The sequence below is a fragment of the Heliangelus exortis genome, chromosome 3 (assembly GCF_036169615.1).
Source record: "Heliangelus exortis chromosome 3, bHelExo1.hap1, whole genome shotgun sequence".
NCBI classification, from domain to species: domain Eukaryota; kingdom Metazoa; phylum Chordata; class Aves; order Apodiformes; family Trochilidae; genus Heliangelus; species Heliangelus exortis.
The window spans coordinates 91834091-91859052 of record NC_092424.1 but is presented as its reverse complement, the minus strand read 5'-3'; the positions used below and the strand labels follow the sequence as shown (position 1 = coordinate 91859052).

General features: G+C 37.1%; 2 protein-coding genes across 5 annotated transcripts in view; one reads left to right on the top strand and one right to left on the bottom strand.

Moving 5' to 3' along the window:
* ANGPT2 (angiopoietin 2) overlaps window positions 1–23505 on the bottom strand; it is a 41706-nt gene extending 18201 nt beyond the window's left edge. For 2 of the 4 annotated variants that reach the window (XM_071741761.1, XM_071741762.1), the window contains exons 1-2: window positions 23079–23505; window positions 1993–2148 (exon numbers count right to left, since the gene is read on the bottom strand). In XM_071741761.1, the coding sequence (XP_071597862.1) occupies window positions 1993–2148; window positions 23079–23363 (441 nt within the window). In that variant the 5' untranslated portion in view covers window positions 23364–23505. The remainder of the gene's footprint in view (window positions 1–1992; window positions 2149–23078) is intronic. The other 2 variants (XM_071741764.1, XM_071741765.1) reach the window with 1 other exon arrangement.
* Window positions 1–24962, top strand: part of MCPH1 (microcephalin 1) — a 120219-nt gene that overhangs the window by 62789 nt on the left and 32468 nt on the right. The gene's annotated exons all lie outside the window — the stretch shown is intronic.

The window sequence follows — 24962 nt, the reverse complement described above, 5'->3', positions numbered from 1 at the left end:
TTCTTGTTTCTTTACTGGAACTATTATTGTTGTTGTTCAGGAAATCATAGAAACATTGAATAATATGGGTTGGAAGGGACTTTTAAGCATGATTTAGTCCAACCCCCCCCTGCAGTAAGCAGGGACATCCTCAATTGAGTTTTCTCAATTTGGTATGAAATAAATTAGTTTGCATCTTTCTCTCACTGGCTGAAAATTTGGCCCAGTCCTGAAATTTCTAGGTAGTTCCCTTTTAGGTATTTATCTGGATCCCAAATTATGTTTTATTTTATTTTATTTATCATGAGACCACACATCTGTTGGATGTTTTCTATATGTATTTTTTACTGTCTGAATGCATTTGCATTATTAAATGAAAAAATGCTGAAGTTAGGAAACATGGAATATATTTTTTTGTTTTTGTCAGACTTTATTAGTTTGAGGAATGCTTTCTAGAAATATTTTCTCATCTTTTTAAAACAGCTTTTTTTAATTCACAAGAATTTGGCCTTCGCTGGCAGGAAGAATTGATTACTCATGTCCTTCAAGTTAAATAGTCATTAAGGACATGATTTCACACTAAAGTGTAATTGAAAACTATTGCCAAAAGTAAGTGTCCTTGAGAGAGCAATTGTTTGGTTAATTTCCTTATGTTGTAAATTAAGCCCTTAACCCAGTCACCAGTAATTTCAAGCAGAGAAGGAAAGTTACAGTAATTATTTTCTTCCTCTAAGCAGAAAACAATTGAGTAATTTTCAGAAAGCCTCTATGGTGAATAAGTAAATACATTCTCTCAACATGTGCAAAATACGGAGCTCCTGAATAATGCCTTCAGGAAGTTTAATTCAGTATGCCTGTGAGCTACAAGCTATCAGTTTATAGAATCAAAGAGTGGTTTGGGTTGGAAGAGACCTTAAAGATCATTTAGGTCCCACTTCCCTGCCCTGGGCAGGGACACCTCCCACTAGACCAGGTTGCTCAAAGCCCCATCCAACCTGGCCTATCAAAGAGTTCACAAAGGCTATTTTAGGTTAAAAAATGTAATTTTTTAACATTCATTGGATGAATTCTACAGATATTAAAATATCTTAACAAGGATTTCAGATTTCACATGCTGTTTACATTATATAAAATGCTACATGCATCATACTATCCTCACTATTTGTCTTGAGAGTTATATAACTCAGGTTTTTTACCATGATTAAAAAAATACAAATAAACACCTTTCTACATGGATCGGTCTTGACCTATAAAATGTTAAAATCTGCATTGTATTTCACACAATGTCTTATTTTTAGTGAATAGTTTTCAGGTAAAGTGCTAATAAAGCTAATGAAATAATTTATAGAATAATGTGTACACTTCAGAAGTTTACTTCTGTGTGAATATCCTTTTCTAATAGCCTCTTCCTAACTCCTTTTTCTTCCACTCATCTCGGTTTGGTTTGATTTATCCCTCTCTTAAATACCAATAATATAGTGCATTATGCTGGAAATTGTTATCCCACTTATTGTATCTGTGAAAACATTCATTAAAAAGGTGCATTTTTATTCGATAAGAAGTTTTTAAAAATACAAAAGAAAAATGTAAGAAAGCAACCAACTAGGTGGTAAATGGAACAAAGGCAGCTTGAAGGAGCTCTCTTCTAGATAAGATCTGGTGGTGAGAGGTTGAATTGTCAACAGAGCTACACAACAAGGGTTATATAAAAGAATACTAGTTCCCAATTGATGCTTGGAGGAGTTTTAAGTACATTATCTTTAAATATGAATGTCACAACTGTCTTGCTGGACAAACTTAAAATCCTGCTGTAACTGAAGTCTTTCAAGAGACAACAGTGGGTTTGAAATGGTGTTATGCATTACCAAATAGTCAATATTTCCTTGAGCTGGGAAGAGCTGTTAAATAATTCAATTGACTTGCATTGTTGAACTGAAAAATGTAATACTAAACTCGATTAGTTATAGGTGTTTGGGAAGCAGAAGCATTTTTAGGTTGAAATTCACTACTTACTTGTGCTTCAACATCTGTTAATTTGCGGGTCTGCTCAGCTGTTTGATTTAGTAAGTTTGTGCCTATTTCAATCATTACTGCAGTCTGGTTCTGCACTGCAGTTTGCTGGATCTCTACCATTTCTTTCTTCATACTGTCTTGGATGTAATTCTCAAGCTACATGGGAAAGGAAAGAGAAGATAGTTGCATTCTTTAAATGTTGGAAGGGGTGGGGGTGGGGAGGGTAGTACAGTGAGCCTGCTGGCTGCCTTGCTAAACAAATTTGGTCCTTTTCCTCGTCTGTTCCACATTTCTGTCAAGTTTCCCAGTATAAAACTCTGTGAGAGGAAGGGGAAATATGACAAGGAATGTGTGGCCACCCATTTTCTAAAGGCAGGAACAGGGATTTGCAGGAGGTAGGTAGAACGGGAGCAGTGAGAATGCTTGGAAGCTTTTCTGCCTCAGCGCTCCCACCACCAGCAGAGGAGCTTCACCAGCTTTGACAGCGATGGGAATTTTTTAGAAGACAAAAGCTTAGGAGTTTAGTCATCTTCCTGTATCTAGACTTAAATATTTTCAAAAGCATTTTTCATCACATGGCTAGAAGTCAGAGGAGAGGTCAGATGTCATTTAACACTGTTATATGCACATTTTTGTCAGAATTTCAAATAAAGACATGAAACACTAGGAAAAACGATAAATATTTAATATTTAGGAACGCAAAAACCGATCTAAGTACTTGATTCCAAAGTGATTTCTATGACTAAACTAATAAGGCTTTTTTGTTAGTCACAGAATATGAGTGTACACTGCTTTCAAGAACAGCAATGAGAAAAATAACAGGAGAAAATTTAGGTAACCTTTTATGAAGTCTTTCTACATGTCTGGATGATCCTAAAGCAGTCTGAGTTTTCTCCGTGCATTTTTAATATAATTTTTCAATAACTTTCCAAACATTTCATATTTTTTTCCATGAGTCATTGTTCATGTTTGAACACCATTAAAAATCCAGGCCACATGATTTCTTTTTTTTTTTTTTTAATTTACTGTGGACATTTTTAGGAATTTCTAAAATCAAACTTCCACTTCACTCCAACATTGTTGTAGCAAGTGATCTGTAAACATTTTTGAGCTTCATTCTACAAAGAGGATTCTAGATAACATCAAATAGCTAATGTCATTAAGCACAAATTATAAAACATAGCCAATTCCTAATCTAAGGAAAATATTAAAATGGGTTGGTATCTTGATTTATTTTTTTTTTTAAGTATTATTTTGAGAATACTATCTTGGTATGAATAATGGCTTGTGATGAAGCAGCTTGTGATTTCATATTCTACCAAAGCACTGTAAGGATATAGCTATTCCCCTTCTGACCAGCTAAAGATCAGCTACCAGATCTATTATCTTGGAATGTTTCCCCCTTAAACATTACTTACACAAGGACTGGAGTTTTCAGCCTTAGTTTGAATTTCTGTGTTTGTGCATTGGCTCTGTTCTCCCCATGCAGCTGGTGAACTGCAGCACACAACAGAGATTGAAGATCCGGCTCAAGCTTTCACCCACAAATACTGCACTGCTCCATAAGTGTACTTCTTATGGAAGAAAGTATCCTTCCTTCTTAAGGATTTAAAAGCACCCTTTAGATTGACTCTAAGTGTTCTTTGTGGAATAACTTTTTTGAATACAAAAAGTGAACATACAATCAACTGGGTTTTGGTGTGATAACATGAGTATCTTCAATTGCCATCATACCGAGTTCTTCCCTATTTACAGGATGAGTTCTCAAGCGTTACCTTTTGCTCCTGGATACTCCTCATTCTCAAAGAGTTTCGCCACCAATGCGGGAATCTAATTTGACAAAGCATATTGAAAATCTTAAAAACTTTGGTGACATCTTTTAAGTCTTCTGTTCATGTAAGGTCAGTGGCTTTTAATGACGTAGTAATTATAAGCCTTCTTTGGTCCTTGATAATTAGGCTATGAGATGTTGGAGTTTAGTGATAATTTAATTTTGAAAAGCAGTGCAAGGTGCTACTTAGCACACCATAGTCCAAGGAGATGTGCAAAATTCTGAAGGCTTTTACATAGATAAAGATAAGTAATTTTTCACTAAAGTTTGATGCTGCTCTGTGAAGACCACCACCAATTAATATGTGTCCCTCTGAACAGGCTAGACATCTGGGAATTAAATAACTTATAAGAGTCCAAATTAACTTTAGCTGGTGAACTGGACATCATTACAGATAACTTGGAAATGCACCTCTGCTAAAAGAAAAAGAAGGGAGATCTCCAGAATGCATTTGCTTTGCTTCATGTACCACTGTCAAGTACTGTAATGCTTTTATAAAAGATCAAGGATATGGCCTCGCCTGGCAGAGTCAATGCACATCTACAGTTACAAGGGTCATTGAGAAAAAAAAAAACAAACCAACATACAGAGAAACAAAGGAGTGGGACATCTTAGGCTTCAGAGAGACACCAGATGAAAAAGTACTAAAAATACTGCATTGTTTACTAATTTAAAAAGACAATTAAAAAAAAAAAAAAAAAAAAGGCAATAAGTAGATGAACAAGAGGAGACTGATCAAGAGCTTTGATTCTTTCAGAAATTAATTATGGATATTATACCTCATTGTTCAAGGCTAATTCCCTGTTCACTAAAGATGAGAATGAGAATCTGAGCTAAGTAATCTCTGCAAACAGGATTACAGACCTGCATGACTTCTTTGAAAATGTTATCACTGAGTTATTCCAAAACACACTACTAGAAAATGAGTTAATTCTGGGCTTAAAGGTAAGGTAAACATTTTACAGTAGGCTTAGGCAAATGCCCAGTTCACACACACAGCTGTAAAGTTACTCTGATTACAATATGCAAAACTTGAAATTACACTTTAAGGCATCTGGTGGTTCTGGCTGCCAGATTTTTATTCCCCTTGTCACTGTGCATGCTACCTTAGAAAAAAGTTCTGTTTGGACACACAGATCTGCATTTTCATAATTTATCTTATTTGAATATCTCTAAATATAAGCCTGTCTCTAACCTCCTTCCAATATTATCTCATTCGTGTGCTGAATTCTGAATCATTAAAGTATTCTCCTGACTCCAGTTCAGCAGTTCGTCTCCACATCTGTTTTTCAACTTTAAAATATTAAATCAGTAACTTAGGGAATACAGCATTTCTGCTTACTTGAAGTCATGAAATGTGAACATCAAAAGGGATTTACTTTAAGATTTAAAGCCAGTTTCATGATCTGGCTCATTTATTCTAATTTAGAGCAACATGAGGCATCAAAATTATATTGACCCTATTAAGCAGCTTTGGAGCTTCTTGTAGGTTTTGTTCCCATAAAAATCCTACAAAGCAGGATTTCATAAACCTCTTCTGTTCTTTCCTTCATATTCAATAATCTTGTCCCTTCTTTGTGCATTCTCTGCACGTTCAAGTCATAAAATCTCTTTTCCTGACCTGAACCAAGATACACACTCATCCCTCTTTGCTTATATTCCCCTCTCTTGTCATCATACAATTGGAAAGAAGAAATCCTTACAGCTGTATTTCAGAAGTTTGGTTTTTTTTTTTAGTGGCAGGTGCTTATTTTGATCTTTCTTCCACGATGAATAAAAGAATTACTTTCATGCAGAATGCCCCTCATCTCCCCCTGACCTTACCAAGGAGAGTGCAGAACATGTTCCCATTGCAGCCTCAGGGAAGGCAAGGCCCTTGGCTTTCCTTGGCAAGGGGTGGAAGCTGAGGCTGAGTTTCCCCGACAATATTAAGTATTAGGAGCCATTTTGCAAGACTACAGTCTTTGTGGCACACTTCTTTGTTGAGTTCTTTCCATCAGCTCCTACCAAGGAATCCCCTTCCTTCATAAGCACACACAAAATTTCTGAAGTGAGGAGAATGCCTTGGGTCATTTCCAAGAGAGAAGGGGACAGGGATGAGATGCTTCAGTCCCCCTCCACAAGTTTGGAACCTTGGCAATTTAGTTTGTAAAGCCTGTCTGTATTCACCAATATTTTGCTCCAATTTGGAAAAGTGCAGCAGGGATTATTTGCCACATTTCTCCTTTGCCACAATGCTAGTTATGGGAAGATAATTTTTAATCTCTTTTTAATTCAGTTAATAGATGGTGTGTAAGACTTTAGTTGATACATGGTTATCTTGATTACATGATGGATATTTTAGAAAAAGTAATTATCAAAGCCTAATTAGCTATTAGTAATTCATCTTCTTTCAGAAAATCTGTATTTGAGGGAGTAAATCAATCAATGGATCCTGTATTAAGGAAACTGCGGGGGAGAAGGCAAGTGGTATTAATGCATTCAGATATGGAAGAAGGAAAGGAATAGCAAATTGATAGCATTTCATTGATTCTTTGTGGGATTTTTTTATGGAACATGCTATTTTTTTGTGTAAGACTCTGGCTGGCAAGTGTTCTTAAAGAAAGTAAATACAAAAATGAAAGCACAGGTGGAAAAAACATGTCTCTAAAAGTATGCTTAAATTGTAAAATCAGCTGGGAAAATGGAAAAAAATAATTTCACAATTAAAAATGCTTGTAATATATAGTTATGGTGGTGCATTTTCAGAGAGCCAGAATTCCCTACCAATTTGAGGTTGTCATGCTTCATTACTTCAAATCATAAAAAAAAATCATAAAATTTGATGAAAATACTTTAGTTAACTTGCCAAAGGAATGAGAATAGATCAATCATATTGGAGCACATTCCAAAACATTGCCAAGATTGGCTTTTTTTAAAGCAAGCTTTAAATTGGCAAGAAAGAAAAGACAACATGTAGAGTATGCATTAAAAGAAATCTGTTTTCTAACCACTGGCAGATACAGCATTAATCTTTTCCAAAGGGTTGCCAATATTTATTTAAGTGAAGAACCGTCCAGATTGCGATCATACAGTTTCTGTCCAAATTACAGAACAATTTTATATAGAATCAGTAAGCTATTTGTACATTTTGTAGACATTTTAATTTACCAATTTTTCATTGGAAGTTAGAAGTGAGATCTTGCTTTTGTTCCTTGCTGCCAAATGGTTAGTCTGTAATAATTAAATGGTCATATTCCTGGCAGCACATATAGCTATATAAATACATATGTATCTTCTTTGCCAAATGCTACCCATATGACTGGTACAAATAGTTCTGGCTGCTAGTTTTATTTTATTCAATTTGTCAGTTATTGGAACAGTCTTTCCAAATAAACTTTGGTGATTTTTCTTAATGTTTATAATCGTATTCTGTCACTTTATTTTAAGAGTGAGGTGATCATGAATTTCTACATAGTGTGTCCCTCAGAAGTAGGTTGATGGCTGGAGCTGCATGAAACTTTGCATCCATCCCTAAGACCATCATAATCTATTGAGATCTTTTTTCCTTGAATCAAATGCGGATTACTAAACTTAAGCAATTTACCACTTTCAGGATATTACTCTACATTCAAGAAAATTCCCTAAAGTACTGTTTTTAAGCTTTCTCACAACTTGTCTACTGAAATCCGAAGATAATCTCTATTCTTACAATAAAGCATCCATTCCCAAACTGTACCTGCTAGGAGAAATAGCAAAGAGGTCAAAGTTTATCTGAAGTTTTATCTCTATAGCCCTGTATTTAGATCTGCAGATTCATTGAATGAAAAATGTCACTAGGCCCATAAACTCAGCAACTCCTACATGTGATCTACTGTATGAAGCTCAGCTGCATTGGGTTGTTTGGTCTGGCTAAGAGCAGATTGCTGACCAGATGGAGAGGTCATACATCTCCAAGCCAAAGCCACATATTCCTGCTCCATTCCTTGCACCAGGTCTCACATTTGTTCTTCAATTTTTGACTAAGTACGAAGGCACTAACCTAACAGAAAACAAGGGACCATTTCCTGTCAAATTTATGGGCTGTGATTCTCTCCTGGAAGACTCTTACCAGGATAACTCTCACTGCAGACTCCTAATCCCATCAGTGCATGAGGCCACCACCTTTCTCTGACTGCAGTGACAACTGATTGCTCTCCAGCCATTAATTCACAGTTTTAGATCTTTCACATTCTCAGCAGTGAACTGATAAATATAGAGTTTTAACTCCATATTTTATCTCAACTAGCCTTCTTCATGTTTTCAAGGGGGAAAAACAAAGAAAAAGCATAAGTTTTCAATGAGAAACACCTATTTCTATTTGGAATTGATTGTGCTTAGCAATTCAGGTACAGAATAGTTCAAAAGAACTTGCACAAGTATTGAACAGGTTGTACTACTTGTACAAATTGTATTACAAGACATATTGCATGCTTAGTCACCTTATCTAGATACAGAAAAAAAATAGCAGGGATAATGACATGTCTGTAGTGTTTTTTCCTGTAATTTTTGTTTTGAATTTCCAAAAGTGGACTAGATCCTGCAGAAAACCTAGCAATAGAAAATACATTTACAAGTAGGCATTTTTTAATATACCTAATTTTTGACACTACTGTGTCAAAAGCTATATGTGTTACTGTTCTTACATCCTTACTAAAAATGCCCTGTGTTTTATTGAAGATTGGTCTTTATGATTTTAAACCAAAGGAACTTAAGCATCCATTTGAATACCTGTGGTCATCATTCTGATATTTTGTTCCCAAAATAGTTTAATTTATACATGAGCAAGACTGAAAATTTACTTCAGCATCCACAACCAATTTTGCTTAATTCTAGTGACAGGGCAAAAATAGAAAAAAGCTGATGAGTCTCATCAGTTGTTTTTCTGAATACTTTTTCAAAGTATAGATGAGACCTTCATAATTCTTGATTTATTTTGATTTATCTTTAACCCAGTAATGCTTGGTCTTCATTTCAGAGTGGCAGTGTTCTTTGGACTGTGGCCATCTCTGGTTTCTTCATGAGTCATCTGAGGTAGAATTCAGTCCATAATTTGAAGCATATATTATCAAGTGCCGACGTGCAACTGTAGCATTTTAGATGGTCATTCATATACACCACAGAATCCTTAGATTTCTGAATCACACACATTTTCGTAAACAAAGACATAAAATACAGTTTTGTAAAAGAATATTTTAACAGACTATTTTCAACTAAAGTACTAAATATCTAAATTGTTTATTTGGGGTATAATTGCAGTCATCACCCTAGGAAATTTTCTTGGGATTACTATCATCCTGGACACTACTGAATAAGGGGGTAAGAGTGAGATGTTGTTACTCGGTTTAATTGCTGGGTAGTCTTTCTAAAAGATGCTTTTCTAATAGTCTAATGACTGTTCTAATAGTCTAATGACTATGACTTTCTAATAGTCTTTCTAAAAAGAAAAAAACCTGTCATTAACTATGTGAGAAAAACAATGTCATCGCAGCACTTCAGGCAACATGAAGATATAGGCAATATGAAGCATTTTACCTACATGTCTATGCTACACGTGTCTTAATGTGCAGGTATGTAATAAATGGAGCATAATATTGCCAGGCTCTCCCTGTGTGCTTGTATCTCTGTTTCACTGTAATGTATTGGCATTGTAAAGACAAAATAGTGTCTTTTGCAGACAGTTTCATTCGCTTTAAAATAGCTTTTCATGCTTGTTTTCACAGTCTATCAGTGTTGCTACTGCTTAATGTTAGAATAAAAATGACAGAATCACTATCATTTTCAAGATCCATTTATCCTGACAGACCTAAGAGAACACATTTTTAGAGGTGCTGCATCAATCTCCATTAATCAGATGTTAAGATATTTTAGAGTAACTTTAGATAATTTTTTTTCTGTCAGTTATAATTTTAGTAGCTTGTAACTTTTGGGAAAAATTAGTACACTGCAGAAGGAAAAAGCAATTGGGTCTGGAAGAGACTTAAAGTTGCCTGCTATTTCTTTTTTTTTTTTTTTTCTTTTCATGGGGCAGGAAGTCCCTATGGACCATGTGTTGTTTCTCAAGGGAGAGAAAAAAAAATCTTTTGGGAATGTATATGGGAATGCTTGGGATGTCTCTACACTATTAGCTTCTTACATGCCCCATCGAGCATGTCTGCCTGTCCAGACCTCCAGCTAAGATTTTTCTCTTATCTCATTTTCCTGTCAGCAAACAAAAGGTGAAAGAAACATCATAAATGAATACTAGCTGCAAATGAGCTGTGATTTATTGGAAGATATTCAATCTAAAATTCTGTAATAAAATTCTAAAAAGGTTTAACTGATAACTCTTGTAATAGTAAATACAGACTTTAAAGTATTAAAAAGTATACGTGCAGGAGGTGGTTCAGCTAATGTTACTTATGCACTAAGTGAAATCTTACCAACTTCTTCTCATATCTGATTATTTCTCATTGAGATATGTTTCTTATGCTTTTTTAATTTTTACTTCCTAGCAGAGGGAAAAAATTCCCCCCACTACTGGGCATAATCTACTTGAGTAAACCCCAAATATTTGATTAATGTAAAATGAAACTAAATACATGAAATGCCTTCGTCATCTGTGCAGATGTTTATGTAGAATTACTTTCTCTCTGTGTCCTTGACTGGAAGTATTTTCTTCCTAACACTAAAGGTATTTTAACATGATCATACATTCTAGTGCATGTTTTGAACTAACTATAAAAGTTACAATCAAAATTATGACCCAGAAAAATCCAAAGGGTGCATAGGAAAAGCAAAGAGACTTCGAGAAGAGAAACTACCGCAAAGGCTTAGAGTTGAACTCCCACGATCCCGGATACTGAGCTTGTTTTGTACATACCACATTTCTACTTTCCTGACACATGTGTTTCCACATGCTTTGTCACCTGAGGGATGACATAGGTTCTTTATGTGATACATGTACTTTATACATTGCAGAGAGATGCGTTTTGTTGGGGTTTTTTTAAAGTGATGTAAATACAATTGCAAATGAATTGTATTTACAGTGCTTCAGATTCCAAAAAATCTTCAGATTCCAAAAAAACACGTTGTTACTGAAAACTAAATAGTAGCCTTGACAAAATTTATCATTGTCTGAGTTTCTGTATAGGTAAGGAAGCAATTTTACAGCAAAATTTAACAACAGTATCTTTAGAACTAAAACCAATTAGATGGAGATTAACCATTTTCATTAAGAGTTAAGGATATTCATTAGGCAGTTATCTAAGATTCTGAATCACAGTTTTCAAAATCACAGCGAAGTGGTATTTCTCTTAGAAATCAGGGAAGGAATTCATAAAGTTCCCATTAGTCTAAAAATAAAGAATAAATAAATAAATAGTCTGAGTCATGAATGGCATTTTGCCGAAATTCAGTAGCACTGAAGCCAGGCAGACAAGAAGCCAATGATGCTTCTGCCATTCACTGAAAGGAATATAAGTATGCCTTCTTATGTGCTACAAGCCACCAACATTCAAAATCAGGATTTCTTATTTATGAACAGTATAATACTGCTAATAGATAGTTAATTTTAAAGAACTAAGTCGGGCTACAATTTCACAAATTGAATATTCAAACTTTTTTGAGACAAGCCTGCATGACTTCAGTCATATCTCTTACTTGCATGGTACCATCAGTGATTCAGAACTTTACTAGACTGGTATGAAGATTAAATTCTGCCCTAAAAAGCCCTCATTTGAATAACACATGCCAGGATCCCAGATTTAAGTAGTCCTTTCCCATTTGTATAATTTTTTTCAATTGTACTGAGAAACAGGCAGCTGAAATAAAAGTTGATGGTAGGGGTACCCAAGACATTTTTTGTGAAAGACACTGGCTATGTAACCTTATGAACTTTACACATTTTTTAAGTAAATTTGTATCTGGCACAGATTTTTCGTAAAATAAACCCATTTATCTTTTTTCTGTCAACTTACAATATCAACTTAATTTGGTTGTGAATTCCTTTTAAAAAGACAGCTTATTTTACAGAATAGCTCACAACGTGGCTATTTTACAGAATAGCTGACAATGTGGCAGAGCAAATCACAGCACATTTTTTTGAGGAAACATGAAGCAAATCCCTCTTTACAAAATATGTTATTGGGGAAGTGGGAAAGAGGCATTCACAGCTCATTCTCAGCATTGCTTTCTAGGGAAGCCGTCATCTTGCATTCCACTTCCAACCAGAAGGAAGAATGATTCTGAGTTCAAGGATCAAACTAGTTAGGAAGCTGTGGAACACAATTAGTCCCTTTTGTAAGCTATAAAACTGGGTGTCTCCTGTTTCAAAGCTGTGTTCACAAAGCATCTTTCAGCATGAAAAATCATTAATTTTTTTTTTTTTAACTTCACAGATAAAAGAAACTGAAAGCATTTTGAGTAGTTCTTAAACTTTCCAACATACTGGCTTCTAAATATAGTTTGTGAAGCTTTTATAAGATTTTTTTTTTCCTTGAAGAAGCTGCCTCAATGATGATCTGACCAAGAGAAGCAGTCAATTGAGATGAAGACCTGCCAATTTTTTAAAGCTCACTACTTTGAGAATGTGAATGTGTCAGATGATTGGACAAAAAAAAAAAAAAAAAAAAAAAAGGTAATTTCCTCTTTTAACTGGTGTGTTCTCTAAGACATGCTTCATCTTTTTCTCCACTGTTTCCATGGCTAATATGCTAGACAAACAGAGGAGATGGTGTCTAAAAGCTACTACATATTCATCACCAGTCAAGCACTGGGTGGAAAAAGCAGAACCCCAGCACCAAAATGGACTTGACTGTGACTACAGAAAGCGCTAAGTGCTGCCTTAAATAAGGAAAGCTCAGGTGGTCACCTCTGCTTAGTCAAAAAAATGAGTATCTTGCTATGTTCTGGTAAAATGGCATTTATTTCCTGTTGCTGTTCCATTAGCACAGCTAAGAGTCTTTAAATCGAAAGCTTCTGAGGAATTTCATGCTTGAAAGATAAAACAGGAAGCTACTGTGTTAACACTGGACAAACACAAGTATTTGGAAATAAGATCGGCACATATAGGCAGCATGTTGTAGAAGTAAAATGTAGTATGCAATGCAGAAAAAAAAATATATCAGATTATGTAATCCTGATTAAAAAATACACTTTTTTCCCCCTCAGTAGCTAGGATTATCCATCTAAAAGCAGGCAGTTTAGTTTGTTGGAACAGAACCAAAGTCTTTCCATCCATTGCTTCCAAATGTCCTTTGTCTCTGGTGCCCCATTGAGCACTCAGGTGGTGATGGAAAGGCCAGGCAGTGCTCCTGAAAGCCTGAAGCCAGGCAGTACCAGTTGGTGCCCTTCCATGAAAGCCAGAAACTGAAGCCAGATCCCTTTGGAACAAAGCTGTTGGCATTAACTATAACAAAAGAGGAGGAAACATCAGCAAAAATGGCTGAAAACTGAAGTTATGCTCTGTAGGGTGGATGTTTTATGGGAAGAAACTGCCCTTCTCTGTGAAGAACTGATGGGATGGGCCACTGAAGAGGGAGACTTCTAAATGCACTTTCAAAAGACTCCCTTGGATGAGGGCTCTGCTCTCAAGATCAACAACCAGAGCTAAAACCAGAGAAAATACAGTATCACTGATGCTGCACACAAATAGCCAGGAAAAGGAGCTGCCTTAATACCCAGGAGGGCGAGCATGGAGGTGAGGGCTAAAAAAAGAAATTTAATAATGAGGACAAAAGAATCCAGAACCGAGGATCCTGTATGACAAGAGATGTAGAGAAAAGGGAGTTCAGAGTGGAGAGCCAGAAAGCTGAATGGTCTTAACGAAGGGGTAGGAAAAGAAGGGAATGGAACTCAATCTGCGTGAGCAGAATTTTAAAAAAGAATGTGTCAGGGAGAGGAATTCATAAGGGCATTGAGCTGCCAAAGGGGGCTGGAAGGCTGATCTTGGAGCTGGCTGAGGGAAAGAACTGTCTGGTTGGCTTGAAGATTAAAAAAAACATTTCACTGAGGAAAATGGGGAGTGCAAAGGACTTGACTGGATGAGGCTCTTGGGAAGTGTTTCTCCCACATGGATTTAAGAAGGACAAGGAAAAAAAAAAAAGCGTATTTCCTTGTGATTAATTTTATCACTTTTTTTTCTAGTTCAATAGCATCCTTACTCGTTAGAGATAGTCCACATAAAATAAAACTTAAAGCACATAAAATAAATCCTTCAACCACATTTACACCGTTATCAGTTTCACACAGTTTTAAAGCTATATATAGTAAATTTTACGATAACAAATTGAACTGAAGACATGGATAATTTTTCTCTAGATGCAAGTTGAATAAACCAGGTGTCAGGGAAAAAAGCATAACAGGGCATTACTAACTATGTTTAAAACCTTCTTCCATAGCTAGTAAACTGCAGTTGTCAGAATCCTTGCTTGTACATGGTAATACAGGGTCAGATTTTTCATATTTGTTGCACTTTATACCCTTTTCTAAGGGTTAGGTTATTGGTCTTGGAGTTTACCTTCTAGTTTTTGGAACTCTGTATCATCATTTGAAAGTAGGTTTCAGAAAACATTCCCAGTAACACTCCAGTAGCAGTTACAGCACTTTTGTGTTGGGTTTGGGGTTTTTTTGTTGCTGTTACTTTATAGGCAATCATTATATCCAGCAGAAAATCTGGCATCAGCATGGAAGTTTGACATAAGTGAAAAACACAGATAGCTGATATAGTCAAAGTTCAGACATCACCCAAGGTAATTTAATTTTATTTGAGTTAATTATTTAGAAGCAGAAAAATACAAGATTTCATCTGGTTTTACTCACTCAAGCAGTCTTTTGCCTATTTTCTTAACCTGTATCAAGAAACTGGAAGTTGATGTTCCCTTTGAACAGTTCAATTACCCTGTTTATAGAAAAGTTTTCTGAAGAGAAAAGCAAAACCATGGAAACTGCTTCATGAAGTCTTCACCAGGGAATATTCTTGAATATTGAGCCATCTGAATGGACAGGATATCTGTTAATGTAATAGGAAAGAATGGCAAGTCTTTTCTGATTTTTGAATGCTGATTTCTTGCACAGCTGAGACTGCCAGTTGACAGCTGATACCGTGGAAAAATGAGGCTACTGCTTCTTGACTGATTGGCAGATTCACCTTAAGAAGCTGGTTTACACCTCAATTTGAAACAGTGGTTGCACCTTGCAAGTGGAAAATGGGAAGAAAACTGTGGTACAGAAGCAGTTGTACAAAACAATGTTGTAGCTCAAAGGACCTTAAGGAAGTGTATGAACTTTCTTAAGATGATCTCTGCAGGTCCTTTTGAGGACTACAAAACTAACAATTTTTTTGAGGGGCCAGTTATGAGAATTAAACTTCTCAGCTTACCCAAATCCCTCAGTGTAAGAATATACATCAGGTCATATGATGAACAGCAGACCTCCGGGACACTGATGTCACATCACGTGCAGGGGAGCTGCTGGTGGGGTAAGGGCTATGCCTATTGCCCAGGAAATGTCCTTTCCACTGCGCTGGGTGTCTCCCCATTCCCACAGCCTGACAGAATGGAACAAAAGAGGCTTTTTCCTTCCAGGATCACGCACGTCAGGTGCAGGCCTGAACCGAAAAGCAAGCAGAGCGATGAAGCTGATATCGTGAATACATAAGGTAAATAACTCAGTGCTTGCAGCACAAGAATGAACAGGTCTTCAGAACTATTGTTTGGACAGGGCTTAATACACTGCTCATTTTTTAAACTAGATTTGAAGAGGATACTACCATTTTTAAATGGATACAATTTTTCTTTCTCCAAAGACAGGTTGTTCCTCAGAGGGTAAAGGAACCCTATGAATTTTTAGATTTTTTTAAGATTTATAATGAAACTTGAAAAGATAAAAAGTCTGTACAGTATTAAATGGAGTTTGAGCAAAGTTAGGACATTACCTGCTGCTTGGGTTTAACAGGAATCTCTAGAGAGAGATGAACTGGAAAGAAAGTTGCTGTCATCAAAGAATTCCGAAGCATTTGCTCATTTAGAGAGGGAAGTATTTTGCTCCTTACCACTTCTATAAATAATGTAGCTCTATGAAGAATACTAGATTTCCATCCATACATTTACTAACAGAGAGAGAAGTTAAGACAGAAGGTTGTGTATTCTATCAGCCTTCTCTTTTTAGCAATAAGACCTTGTTATGACCCTAGTAGGCTCCTGGAAGATTATTAGATAAACTGATGAAGCTTCATAGGGGCAGTACACAGACAGCACAAATGTTCCTGTAGCCTCCCTCTCTCTGTTCAGACTAAGCCATAAATGTGCTGGAAGATGGAATGAGCAGAGATATCTCCTAATCATACAAATTGCAGGATATGTTTGCTGAGCACTGTAAACAACATATTAATTTTAGGGTTAACATGTTCCACAAGCAGATAAAAACTAATAGGATTTTCATTCATTATTTGAAATGTATTAAGTTTTTGCTTTGTTTTAAATGGCATTTGAGGAGTAGTTATGTATTTTTCTGAGCAGCTTAAAAACTGACACAGTGAGTGTTTGCAGAACCATTTAGGTGGGGGATTTTTTTCTATTTTTTTTATACAAAGCATGGATCTGGATTTCGTAACCTGGAGAATTCTTTAACATTTCTTCTGAGCTTGATTTATTTGGAGTAGATTTCAGGTTCAAACAGTATTTCACTTACTCTCACTAGAGAATAAATGCATTTTTTTTCCTCTCCTCCGTTTCCTAGAGATATGTCTGTTAAAGGAAATGAAATAATCCCATTATTTCCAGTTGTGAAGCACTTTCAAACTTTTAGTATGTGTGTGAGGTTATTTGGTTTAATTTGTTCCACTGTGGAATGTGCATTATCTCTAAGGCATTTCTAAGTATTAAATAACTGTGCCATACCTTTTTTTTTTTCCAGATGCTTAGCCCTATGAAATGGGGCTTTTGATATTTTTTCACCTGTAATTTATATTGGGCTAATCTGACAAATTCAAAGAATAAAAGGGCACATAAAATTTTCTGTGCCTATTTCTGAAACTTCTTAATCAGTGCCACAGAAACTCTACTTGAAGGTTTCATTGATCCTTACAGTCCACTGCCAAATTGTTTTCTCAGTGGGTTAAGGTGTTATTACCAGTAAGAGATTTCTGTGTGACATTCCCGTTTCATTTACTAGTACCTACATGAAATATCTTTTTATTCAATACCCTTCTCCCATTTTCCCTTCTGCAGTCTGTATGGATATCCTCAAGGCTCCCATCAGTATCTGATTGCTAACTGGATGCCAGAACCCTTTTTTCTTTGAAGTACAACTTGCATCTTCTGTTCCAGACAGAACTTTCTCTGATAAGGGTGGTGAGGCACTGGAAGGGGATGCTGAGGGAGGTTGCTGATGCCTCCCTGGAAGTGTTCAAGGCCAGGCTGGATGAGGCTTGAGCAACCTGACCTTAGTGGGTAAATGTCTGTGCGTGCAGCAGGGGGACTGGAGTTTTGAAAGCCTCTTCCAACCCAAGCCCTTCTGTGATTCTATGATTAAGTCAGGATGTAGGGAGACAAACTCTATGCAAAGGCCACCACTTCTGATTTGACTCTTGTGCCTAAGCTGTTTTGCAAGAGGAAAGCATAATGTTTATCTATATATTGGTATTGGATTTGCAGCCTAGTTCACATTCCTACTTTCTACCTATTGTCTCTCAATTCTGAGGCTTATTTAAGTGCCAAAGTAGTATGCCAGCATGAGAGCCGTGCAGGAAGATAACCTCTGCAACTCCTTTAGCAATGCTGATAAATCTGCCTCTTCAAGGAGGATTTCTTTTGAGTTTTCCATTCCTTTTTTTCCCTGTCTTGAAAAAGACTGCATTTACTTGACTGAATTTACTCTAGGGAGCTAATTAAGACAGGCAGTCATCTGATGCAACTCTGAGTTTGCTAAGATCCAGGGAAGGGTCTGAAGGTGGCACCTCTCCATTGCAGACCCTAATCTAAGTTCTGACACTGTCTTCTGAACCAGTTGGGAGCATTTTGCATGCCTAGCCCTATAATAATGGTTATTGTGGAGAAAAACAGTCTGTCTTTGCCCCCATTCTGGCTTTCAGTCAAAGCCATGTAAAACTTCATGAAACAACAGATGCAGGAGGAGGTTCCTGTATTGAAGTAAAAGGTTGTTAAATAAATAGTGGTTTACTAAGCTGCCTTAGTTTAACTAAGTTAAAGTACTTAGTACGTAGTTACTTAGAGGTACTTAAACTAAGAAGTATTTTAATCAAATAATATATAATATGGTTTATATTTGCAAAAGCACAAATACTGTAGTGTGAAAAGGACAGTATAATAGAGTCACTGAAGATACTATCCATCATCTGAAAGTTACAAATGGGTATCTGTCTTCTAGGCAAAATTCCATTTTAAGAAATGGATGACATAATAGCTTGTTTCTTGTGATTAGGAATCAAGCGAATGGTATCCGTTGTTTCCCTTGGTAAATTATGGGGAGGAGATGCAAATTAACTAATTTGTTCATAATTAGCAACAAAGAAGGAGCAGTGACAAGATAACTGTCTCTAAAAGAAACACTATTTGGAACCTCAATCTCTCTGTAAAAGTTTCCAAGATATTCTAAAGGTTATGCTGTTAACTTTATATGTTAAATGGGCATGCAAGCAAAAGGACTGGAGACTGTCAACTCAAGCACCTCCAGGTCATTTCCTATATGTGCCCTTGAAGAAAATGAAAAGAAAAAAAAAATAAAGCCCTTGATGTCAATAACTTAAGGAGAAAGTCTCCCAGTTTTCTATTTGGACCAGTCAAAAATGATAATTTTATTATCCTATTACTAATAAACGAAGCACTTGAAAATATATATTGAATGTTAGAAAAGACTGGTTCAGCAAAACAAGCTTCTGTTTATCAAATATTTCACTGATAACATCTTGAAGCTTTTAACTTCAGTTTTGTTGTAGATCTGTATAAGAAAATCATTACTATTCTTTGTTGATTTTGTACTATTTCATACCTGTATCACCAAGTTGCTATTTCCGAAATGATGCAGAAATAGACTTTACAACATTGTTTTTTAAATGCAGGCAAACATGTAATTTCAAATCCCCTCACAGAAATCTACTTACAGGAGATATAACAATAAAATGTAAAGTCAGATGATTTAAAGAAGCATGGAAACTTCATCCAATAACATGTACTAACCTGGAAGTTAAAATATATTTTCTTTTGGGTCCTGGCAGGACTCTTTTGCTTAGCAAATACATAGCTGATAGACAGAAACAAGCACTTTTCACAGTAAGTGAAAACAGATGCAATACTTAAGAAAGGAATGCAGCTTTTGATTCAGAATCATCTCTTGCGTATTTCAAAATCCAATACTGTACAATATAGTTGTCCTTGTCCATTCTGTGCAAATCTTTTTGGATGAGAGCATGTCTGAATATCTTTTTGTGTATGAGATATGAAGATCTGTGGAAGCATGAAAATAATACAACCTTTTGTTGGTAATTACGCATCATACATTCAAAGTATTTGTTCCTGTATGTCTTAAAACATCTGATTTTGTTGTGCTTAGAAAAGAAACATATTTCAAAGAGATGAGGGCTTTTCAGCTTCCAAGATAATATGAAAAGGAAAAACAAATCTCAGTTTAGAGTATCCAAAGTTACTGCATCTCTATCAGCAAAGTTTCCCCGTCCTACGCTGCTGGGATGGTTTAGGATGAAGTTCTCATCTTAAGTTTAAATGTTGATTACTGGCACAGGCTTTTATTTTTAGTCTTTTGATCTACTGATAAACTACAAATAAATTACCTATATTCCAAATGCTACAATGACAATGAATCTGATCATATGTCACTTTCAGCTGTTTGTAACAAGACTAAGAGTGTAAGACCCATTTCTTTTACACCATTGCTTTGGACAGAGCCTTATCTTCTGAGTCACAGAATTTAGTTTATGTGCTAGTAAGTAAATTCAAGTCAGAGTTCAGTCACTTCAATATGTTAGTATCTAAAAAAATGTAGTTCCTTGAGTAGAAATGATGTGATCCAAATGGTAAAGCTGCCAGTAATTGAGATAGAGATTTGTTTAAGTGTGGAACTTAAGGAAATTGTCTACTAGGAAAGCCCAATGTTGTTTTTATATTAAAAAAAATGTAGAGCATAACCAACACCATACATGACTGCATTCAAAATACCATGTCTTGTATGTCAACTGTATACCAATCTGCTATGCTCTCAAATTAAATGAACATCTCACTTAAATCTTTGTTATCCCTGCCCACACACACATTAAAATTAAAAAAATCTTGCATTTCAATATAAAAATTAATCCCGAGGTAGGGAAAGCCAAAGATGAAAGTTCATTGCAGGTATACTGCTGCATGGTTGATCTAGGGTTTTGGCCTTTGCTCCACATCACTTACTGCCTTACTGCTAAACACTGGATTAGGTGGAATGGTGGCTTGTTCCAGTACATCTGCTAATGCTTAAACATAATCTACTTTTGAAAATACATTCTCCAGTTTTATTTGTGGTACGTACAGTAGTGGCATAAGGCATTAATGCAGTTCAGACCAAAAAAAAACCAAAACAATTTTATGAAGCAGCAACCAATTGAAATTGTAGAACATAGTCTTCTGCTCCCTATAGAGGAGGCAGTCAGAAAAGAACCTGGACCTAGGGAACTCATTTTCTTTCCATTGTGTTTGTCCATTAAGCAGATGAAGCGCGCGCTTCCCAGGCTGCTCCATTCATACAGCCCAGCGTTCATTCAGAAACAGAACGTTTCCTTTGGTTGATGGATTAAAGGCAGGAGAGGGGGGGAGGAGTGTAAAAATGGTTTGGGATGTGCAGTACTTCAGGAGCAACATTTAAAACTTAAATAATGCTAAAAGTTTGGATTGTGTTGAATTTACACAACTTCAAAACAAAACAGGTGCTGCCCATGCAAAAATGTCCTTTTTAAGAAGTGAGATCTAAAGCAATTCTTTGTCTCATTGTTGGAAAGTTAAAGTCATGTCATTTTTTTTATGACCTTTTAATATGGTATAAAGACTAAGAGAACTTTTTGGTTTTGGTTTTTTGTTTGGTTTTGGTTTGTGGTTTTTTTTTGCCATGCCTTGACTAATCCAATATAGTGTTTTGGTAAATTGAAATGTGAACCTAGGAATGTGTGTTAGTGACCTTAAAAAAAAAAGCAAGTAAACTGCAAGCAACTTTAAAGGTTATTGTTTGCTTTTCATCTTCACTTGCAGACCAGGTGTCTCTAGCAAAGCAAATCTGAGGAAAAGCTACTTTTGTTGGAGTCTCTTTGTGAACAAAACAGATGACATAAAGAGCAGGTGTTAAAATAGTGAAAAAGACAAACAGCAGTTATTTTACAGGATGTTTAACTGTGAAACAGCTAGGGGGGAAAAAAAACCCAAAAACCATCAGGCTATTCTAAAGTATCTTATTTGGAAATCTTCACTCAAATAAAAGAAACATTTCTCTGTTGTAAAACAGAATTCGCCTGTTGATCCCCCAAAGAATGGGTTAGATATCCTCTTGTAACTGATTTCCCAGGGACTGACAGGAAAAAGCATAGTTTTTACTAAATAAGGATGCTGGAATTTGCTTACTGCTTTCTGTTTACCTGGCGTCACTTATGATACTGTGTTTACCTACTTAAGTGCCATTTAGCACTGGAGTCCTTTGTGTGATTTTTACTATTTATGTTAGGAAATTGCTTAGCAGCTGGGTAGATTAGACTGGTTTACGTTGTGTGTTTTCCATCCTGCACTGCACATCTGTTAATGTTGGTCTTAACATTACAATAGTGAGCACTGAAATTAATAAGTGTTTGCCTATGAGATTAACAAAAGCTACTGAACTGACATTATTTGGATGTCAAATCAGCATCCTAAATCCATAATGACAGATCCAGAGGCCCACACTGCTGCCTTCATGTGTGTGCATTCTGGATTTAAGCTTTGAGGTCCATTTTCAGGTAGGTGAGAACAGTACACGATCTGTTTCCAAGTGTGACTTCAGTTTCCTAGGCACACAAATTCTCTAGCAGGTTCCTTTGATTGTGTAGTGATAGTTCTGCAACTTGGTAACTGATGAGAAGTGAACCCTAATGCAAAATTATTTTATAGTCTTGTAAGCTTAGAGTTAAGAATTGGGTACTCATCGTACAGAATTGTGAATTCTCTCCATTTGCAACAAGTATATCTTTCCTTATGAATAGAACACTTATGATATGACCTGAACACTTACTTGGGAGATACTATGTCAACTAAGTCCTCAAAATATTTGTTGCTTAGGAGATAGGAGTCTTGGTATGAAACATGAAGACTCATAAATTTACTGTGCTATTAAACTATACTATCATACTTTTGCAGGTACCAGTGAAATAAAAGTTACTTAAATTGAAATCTATTGAACTGTATAATGTTGAGATTCAGAGGAGTTTCTATTAAAATGCAGAATAGTGATCAGGTTTATTCTCCATCAGTATAAGGAATATGTGCAGGATCAATTTTTTCCAGCTGTTTCAGGTATAATTTACAATAGTGGCAATAAACATATAATTTGTCCTTACTTAACAATGAGCTGCATAAAAGGAAGCTATGTGGCATCTGAAACACCTTTTCCAGAATATTTTTCCCTTCAATATTGTCTATTTGAGTATAAACTTTACAGGATGCAAAGGATATCCGCTAATGAACTTTCTTGAAATTCTATCACTACACTGTGCTCATTTCACTGCAAGTCAGACTTGCAGCCTTTGCTTAGAATTTGCAGCTCTTCATCAGTGGGGCTTACAAACGTTCACTTCTGCATGCAGGCTTTGAAATCATGCTTCAAATAACATTTTGCAAACATGCTTCAAATATAGGTTCATTAGATATGATGTATACAGACATAAAATAGCCCTTGTCAGTTAACTATAAATAAGTAGCTGGTTCTTTCATGTCAGAAATGTCAGACATGCTTGCAGTCTGCCTGCTGTATGTGTAATTACTGTTCCTCTAAGCAGCTCAAAAATGTAATGACAAACTGCAAAGCATGAGCTCTGCAGAACAGTTTTCTGTTCTTGTACAGTCAGTAAAATTATGTTTTCCAGCGCCCAAACAACTTTTTGATTGAAAGGTAATGCAGAAATTGAATGCACGTTGGGAATTTAGAAACTGTTGGAAAAAACCAAACCACACAACCAAACAGATAACAGGATGCTGTAAGGAACACTTCTAGAATAGAAACTATATGAACCTACCTTCATTAGCCACTGAGTGTTGTTTTCCATGATGTTTTCAAGTAGTTGCAGTCTTTGAACTGAGTCGTCGTAATCTAAAGGTGCGTCCCTTTGCACAGCGTTGGACACGTAGGAGGCAGAGGAGCGGCAGTTGTCCGCCTCAGGCAGGAGGAAGGTGTAGCTGCAGGACCCGTGCTGAACCTGGTACTGCTTCTTGCCCATCGTCTCCATGGTTTTGCTAAAGGAGTTGTATCCCGAAGCTAAAAAGATGCAGAAGCCCAAGCAGAAGTAAACAGTCACCTGCATTTTAATTCCTGCGGTAACCCAGCGGACCTGGAGTGCTGGAGTGCGCTAAGGAGAGTCCCGAGCTAATGAACCTGTGCGGGAAGAGAGCGCTCCGCTGCCATGTGCCCCCCGGGGGAGGGCTGGGCTTCGGGCTGGGCTTCGGGCTGGGCTTCGGGCTGGGCTTCGGGCTGGGCTTCGGGCTGGGCTTCGGGCTGGGCTTCGGGCTGGGCTTCGGGCTGGGCTGGAAGCACTGGGTGGGAGCCGCTGCTGCCGTCCCGCAGCTGTCCTGCGCGGGGATCCGGTCCCGCTCGACCCCAGACGCCGCGGCCGAGCCTGCCTGCGCCTCGCCTGGCTACTAGGGCCCCGGTGCCCGACTCACCCGCTTTCCTTGCCTTATATGATAAGTTGATAAGAGCGGGCAGACATGTGGAGCGGGGCCGCTCCTCCCCTCCCGGCCTCGGCAGCGCCTTCCTGCGGGGGGTGGGGGGTCAGTCGCCAAGCGGCTCTGCGGGGAGCGGGGCGAGAGGAAGCCCCGGGGAGGAGCCGGCAGCTGCAGGACCCCTGCGAGCGGCTCCAGCGCGGCTCCAATTAAGAATTTCCTAGACAGAGCAATCAGTTCCGATAGCCTCCAACTATGCTTGTAAACTGTTTGTGGGGGTAATCATTTTTAAACACTGTCAAAAAAAAGTTCCTGGGCCTCTTTGTTCATCTTAAAGTTTGGGGGGGTTTTGTTGTTGGGTTTTTTTGTTTGTTTGTTTGTTTGTTTGTTTTTACGTGTGCTGAACCAAGATGTAATTTCGGTTTTGTTTAATGCATTGTGTAGTTTCAGAGAAAGACGCTGTCCTAAGCGTACAGAAGCAGGCTTGGGCACGTCCAAGAGGCAACGAGAGGGGGCTTTTAATTAGAAGTTTTCCGTCGAACACAGATTTTGTTTTTGATGAATACTCAGTTTCAGGCATGTCTTCCGAGAGTTAAATGTTTTCGATTGTTTTAGTTTTCAATGCCTTTTTGTCTGTATTAGGGCTAACATTAGAAGTGCTAACATTAGCGAGAGTTAAAAATCACAAGCCAGCTGCGACTGGAAGAGGGAAGAGCTCTCCAGAGGCAGTGGCAGTCAGGCGAGCCGCAGGAAGTGCCATGGCTGCAATGCACTCACCCTGACAGCTCTGACTGTCCCAAGTCCCTGCTCTTGGAACTGGGAAATACTTGAAAAAGGTGAGGGGAAATATAATTAAGCAAGTGTTTTAAATGTATAGTTAGGAGTAAGAAGGAACTTCCCCTATTTCCCACTCCCATGTTCTCTTGTAAAAGTGGAAAATTCCTAACCAGTTTACCAAACCCTGGGAGTTGATTACACTGAAATTTTGGAAAACTATTCTACTCTGTTTTAGAAAATGGCTTCTTGGAACCAGCAAGATAGGATACTTATTCCTGAAGACAAACTGCCTGAGAGTTTTGCTAGTTCTGGATCTGGAAGCTATAGATTTTTTGTAATTAAAATAAACAAAGGGAATGCCAGGCTAGTCAAAGTAACATGAATTATAGACCAAAGTTATACAAGGAAAATCCCAGTGTGCCTCAGGATCCTTTTGGACAGACTTCCTTACATTACTTTATTAC